The sequence below is a fragment of the Tupaia chinensis genome, unplaced genomic scaffold (assembly GCF_000334495.1).
Source record: "Tupaia chinensis unplaced genomic scaffold, TupChi_1.0 Scaffold000573_1, whole genome shotgun sequence".
Classification (NCBI taxonomy): domain Eukaryota; kingdom Metazoa; phylum Chordata; class Mammalia; order Scandentia; family Tupaiidae; genus Tupaia; species Tupaia belangeri.
The window spans coordinates 2,621,065-2,626,390 of record NW_006160087.1 but is presented as its reverse complement, the minus strand read 5'-3'; the positions used below and the strand labels follow the sequence as shown (position 1 = coordinate 2,626,390).

The following is a 5,326-nucleotide window of genomic DNA, read 5'->3' as shown; positions in this document are numbered from 1 at the left end:
CGGGGGGAGGCGGGAGGGTCCCCAGGACCACTGCATTGCAACCGCTCCTCCCAGTGTTGCCCGGGGAGGGAGGGCCAGGGCCACCACCTTCCTCAGAGCACTAGAGCGCGGGCACCTTCTGAATCGAGGGCAGTGCCCAGAGCGGGTGACGCTGGTCCTGGCCCCCTCTTGAGCGTCAGCCGTGCCTGAATTCCTACCGAGTCCAGCCTGGACTCTCCTCCCCGCCTCGTCCAGAGCTGCTCCTCGCCCGGGCTCGGAGCTGCGATACTAACCTCAGTGCGGTGCCTGGGAGGGCTGGGCCAAGCCGGTGAGGCTGAGGTCTCGCAGTGGCCTTGCCTGGGAGGGCACGTGGAGCCCAAGGCTCCTCCAGCTCAGTGTGCGGCCGCCAGGTGTGCTTCCTGCCTGCCTTGGGTCTTTCCACACTGTGTCCTAGTTTGCAGTCCCCTCTGCCGCTCGAGGTGGCCCGGCTGCAGCTGTCCCTTGCAGGTGAGGTAGAAAGGGCACTGGGGCGTGGGGGTCGGGCCCCGGGGCTCCGATTCTGCTTCTGTCTCTGCCTGGCTGTAAAAGCTTGGGCCGGGCATCCAGCTTCTTTGTATGTTTGTCCGTCTGCATGGTGGGATGGATCCATGTCTTGCCAGCAGGTAGGGTTGTGGTGAGGATCAAAGAGACTGTAATAGTGAACGTATTTGTGGGCAGGCCGCTAGATCCCACGTGGCCGACAATGTGCTTCGAATCCTGGGCCTAGCTGCTTGAGAAACACTGGGCGCGTGTGCATGCATGCCCCAAATTCTGAGGGAACGGAGTGGAGGGATTGCAGAAACAGAAAACGGTGACAGATACCAGATACAGTGTGGGAAGAGTGGGGAGGAGAGTCTGAGACAGGACGTCACAGGACACAGAAACGGGTTCTTACCTGCTCGTGGGAGCGTGTATCGTATCCCCGACTGGACTGGTGAGAAGCGCCTTCCCGTTGGAACATTCACTTTACAAGCTAGGTGACGTGTGATTTGAATATATTAAAGAAATTTAAATTTAAAAAATTAATTTGGGGGCTGACAGGTGTCACAGTGGTTAAGGGCGCTGGACTCCCACATGGCTGGCTGCGGTTCAAGTCCTGGACCTGGCGGCTTGCTTTCTCATTTTCTCTTTCCTGTCTTTCTATAGTAAAATTAAAATAAGTAAATAAATAAAGTTAAATAAAATATTCTAAAAAAAGGGATTGTAGAAGCCATCCGCCCTGTGGGGAGGTGGTGTTTTCTTACTTTCGCTCTCTGTTTCTGACGAGTACATGTGCCCCACAACAAATTTAAAAAAGAAAGAGGGAGAGAAAGAATGGAAAGGAAGGAAGGGAAGAGGGGAGGGCGGGCATATCAGGATGTGTTCTCCCCATGCTTGCAGGACAGACAGACCAAGGCGTGAGGCTTGGATACTTTCTTTTTGCTTCATTCATTTATTTTCATTTGACCAGAGAGAGAGAGAGAGAAAGTGAGAAAGCAAGCCACCAGGTCTGGGACTCAAATTGCAGTCGGCCATGTGGGAGTGTCCAGTGCCTTAACCACCTCCACCCGCTGGTCCCCCAAGATTGAATACTTTTTAAAATTTGCTGTAGGGCATGTGCACTTGCTAGAGACACTCTCCAGACTGCCGGGTCTGGGCTGCAGACCTGCAGTCAGCTATGCGGGACCTCGCCACCTTAACCCCAGAGCTCTGCTTTTCTTTGTTTGCTATGCGGCGTGTTCACTCACTGGAGATAGACAGAAAGAGGGAAAGTGAGAAGTCATCCTCCATGCAAAGAGCCGCACCACAATCCCTTCTTCATTCTTCTCAGGATTTTGGCCACGCATGCACACAAACTTGGCATGTTTCTGAAGCTGCTAGGTCCGGGACTCAGTCGGCCATGTGGGATCCGGCCTCTTAAAACCTCTATGCCACCTGCTGGCTCCTAAATCTGTTTCTTTCTTCCTTTTTTTTATAAAGAATTGTTTAATTTTACTTGCTAGTATTATTTTTTAAATTTGATCTGTGAGAGGCAGAGAGAAAAGGAAAGTGAAAAAGCAAGTCACCCAGCTCACTGCGGTTAGTGCTTTACTCCCTCCTTAGTCAGCTGGAATGAGCACCAGGAGCAACCAAAAGCTGGAAACCAAACCAGCATTTTTCAAGTCGCTAAATGCTTCTCCATGTAAGATTCCTGCTCGTCGGTGGACGGGTGTCCTTATTCTTTACACATCATAGGTTGGACGACTTGTCCCGGTTGCGCAGGCTGTAAGCGCGAGAGCCTCGATTGGAGTCCACTTCTGAGTCTGAGTTGTTTTTGTGTTTTTGTTTTGTTTTTAATTTACTCATAAATATCTAAACAAAACTAAAGGAAATGATGGAAACTAACATCTTGCTTCTCCTTTCAAGTCAACGTTGGCGAGGACTGCCCGGTGTTCGACGGGCTGTTCGAGTTCTGTCAGTTGTCGACCGGCGGCTCCGTGGGTAAGGAATGTGTGCCTCCTCCCGACGGGCTGTGCCGGCCCCGGGCGCGCTGCCTTTTCGGCCACTGTCCTGGGTAGGACTCACCTGGGGCTCGTAGAGTGGACGCTGTGGGCTTTTCCTTGGGGTCAGGTTCAGCCTCTGACGTACGCGGACGGGTGTCCTTGCCTCCGCTCCTGCCAGTGACTCCCTGCAGGCCACTGGGCGTGCGGAGCTGCCGTCCCTGAGCGCGTCTAGCAGCGAGCGCTCGAGGTGGGGCGCCAGCAGCTGCCCTGCGGTCACGGTAATTACCGTCGGAGGCCGGGAACTCCCCGCAAGTCCCTGCGCGCCATTTGTAACTTCTGGGAATACCGTAAACCGTTTCTTTTTCTTTCTTTGTTTTTAAATTATTTACTTATTTTACTTACTGTTTTAAAACTTGCTGTGGGGCACATGTGCTCACCAGAGGGAGGGGCCAGGAAGTGAGAAAGCAAGCCGCCAGGTCTGGGACTCCAACTGTGGTTGGCTGTGTGGGAGTCTAGCCCCTTAACCACCTTGCTGCCTACTGGCCCTTATAAACCATTTTTTGTTATATAATTTTATTTATTATTATTTTTTAAATTTGCTATAGAACACATGCACTCACCAGAGAGAGAGAAAAAGTGAGAAAGCAAGCCACCAGGTCTGGGACTTGAACCGTGGTTGATCATATGGGAATCCAGCACCTTAGCCACCACGTCACCGCTAGCCCTCTACATCTGTTTTTTTTCTGTTTGTGTATATCTGGACAAACACATGCAACATCTGTGTTATGTGAGTCTACCGTGCCGTGTGTGTGTGAGATGCGCATCATGCATGTTAGGTTGTAGGAAAGTCGTGCGGCGTGGCTTCCCCGACTGAAGGCAGGTAGCTAGATAGGACACGTTTTTGCCAAGTTAGAATGGAAGGTCTGTCTGCCTGCAGGACTCGGTGCTCTCCCACCGCGTGCTTTCTTGTGCTCCGTGATTTTCCATCTTTCGGCCGACCCCGCGCCGTACAGTCTGTCCCCTCCGGGCGGGTCATGTCAGTGGCCCGTGCTTTTGCTCGTTACAGTTAAAACTCCCACAGGGCTGGCCCCACGGCCTGGTAGTAAGGGAGCTGGGTCCCAGGCGGCTGCGCAGTTCGAATCCTGGCCACGTGCCCAGGACCCTGAACGGGGTGGGGGCCGCATGTGCCGTGTCATTGGCCAGTGCTTTCTCCCTCTCCATCCCCTCTCCATGTCTCTCTGTCTCTCTCTGCTGTGCGTGCCTGCTTTCTGGCAAATTACTTAGAAAGATTAAGTTAATAGCGCCACAGTGCACTCTACATGGTGTGTGTTTCTGTCACTTTCTGGACTTATGAAGGGTATTCAAAAGCTTCTTGGAAAATGAGTAGTATGAAAAACTTTTCATAGATTTCAGTTCCTTTCCACTAAAATGCAGATGAGGTGCAGGCCAGGCCTCCGTTCACCCTCATGCGCTGGTTGTTCACACTTGAACCCAGCGCTGCACTTGGGACCTTTTCAAACACATCCTGTTTTAGGTTTTTGTCATAGGGCGCATGCTCGCTGGAGAGAGAGAGGGCGACAGGGAAAGGGAGCAATCACCCCCCGAGGGGGTGGTCATGCCACAGCCACTTCACTCTCCTGGGACCTGGTACGCACGCACACATACGGGCCCGATTCTCAAGTTCCCCTGTCCGGAACTCAGACACGGGCGGCCCCGTGGGAGTCCAGTGCCTTCACACCACGCCACCTGCCGGCCCCTCTTCAGAACGTGTTTACTGTGAGCGTTCTAAGAAATCCATACATGCAACCCAGCAGCCACGTGTGCTTGTGCACACACAGACACACGCACTCTGAAACGCGATTCCCACAGAAGAGCAGTTACCTCTGCTGTTACTCTGGTATTTTTACTGTTTTATTTTTTTAAATATTTACTAATCATGTCATTACCCACTTGATCAATTTTAAGATTTCCCACTGGGTTTCCATCTTCAGTTTGGAAAACAGATTTTAAGAGTAGCCAGTCTTGAGACCAGCACTTGGTGTAATGGCTATGTCGCTGGACTCCCATGTAGTCAACCATGGTTCAAGTCCTGGATCCAGTGGCTTAAACTCACACTAGGCGCGTGTGCGTGCGTGCCCAAGATCCTGAGATGAGAATGGAGGAGAAGGGATTGCGGCGTGGCCATCCCCCTGGGGGGGTGATTTCTCGCTTTCTGTCTCTCTGTCTCTGTCTTTCTGGTGAGCACACGCGCCCTATAGCGAAAACCTCTCTAAAAAACAGAGTAGTCAGTCTTGTGTTTATTCCCTGCGGCGGGAGGGGCCGCGCTGTGAATTTGCGGTACCGCAGTGGAGCAGGCGGGCCCTACCTCGCATTGCGTTTTCTGGGCTTCTTGGAGGAAAGGGCAGGTGCCTTAGTGACTGGCTTGCGTTCTCTCTCCCTACGCCCAGCCAGCGCCGTGAAACTGAATAAGCAGCAGACGGACATTGCTGTGAACTGGGCCGGGGGCCTGCACCATGCAAAGAAGTCCGAGGCGTCTGGCTTCTGTTACGTCAACGACATCGTCTTGGCCATCCTGGAGCTGCTAAAGTACGCCTGCCCGGCCTCGGCTCTCGGAGGGCACCGGAGGGCGCCGTAGGCCAGGTTCCCTTTCCTGTCCCCGGGCTTGCCTCCCTAGTTCGCTTTTCGGCGAGTGTCTCTGGCCGTCCTCTCCTTGGCGGGGTCTTGGTTTGATCTGAGCCTGCGGCAAGATCAGGGGCAGGTGCCGCTCAGATCCTGCCTCCAGAGTGTCCCTGTGTGGCTGGAGCTGACCCTGCCTGTAGAGTAGGAAGATCGGACTTGGTCGGCTC

The 5,326-nt window shown here is 53.3% G+C and overlaps 1 protein-coding gene across 2 annotated transcripts in view; it reads left to right on the top strand.

Moving 5' to 3' along the window:
* The window catches only part of HDAC1 (histone deacetylase 1), a 91,777-nt gene that overhangs the window by 76,487 nt on the left and 9,964 nt on the right, over positions 1–5,326 (top strand). The window contains exons 4-5 of one of the 2 annotated variants that reach the window (XM_006158111.3): positions 2,404–2,478; positions 4,928–5,066. In XM_006158111.3, coding sequence (XP_006158173.1) covers positions 2,404–2,478; positions 4,928–5,066 — 214 coding nt within the window. The remainder of the gene's footprint in view (positions 1–2,403; positions 2,479–4,927; positions 5,067–5,326) is intronic. The other variant, XM_014591432.2, reaches the window with a different exon arrangement.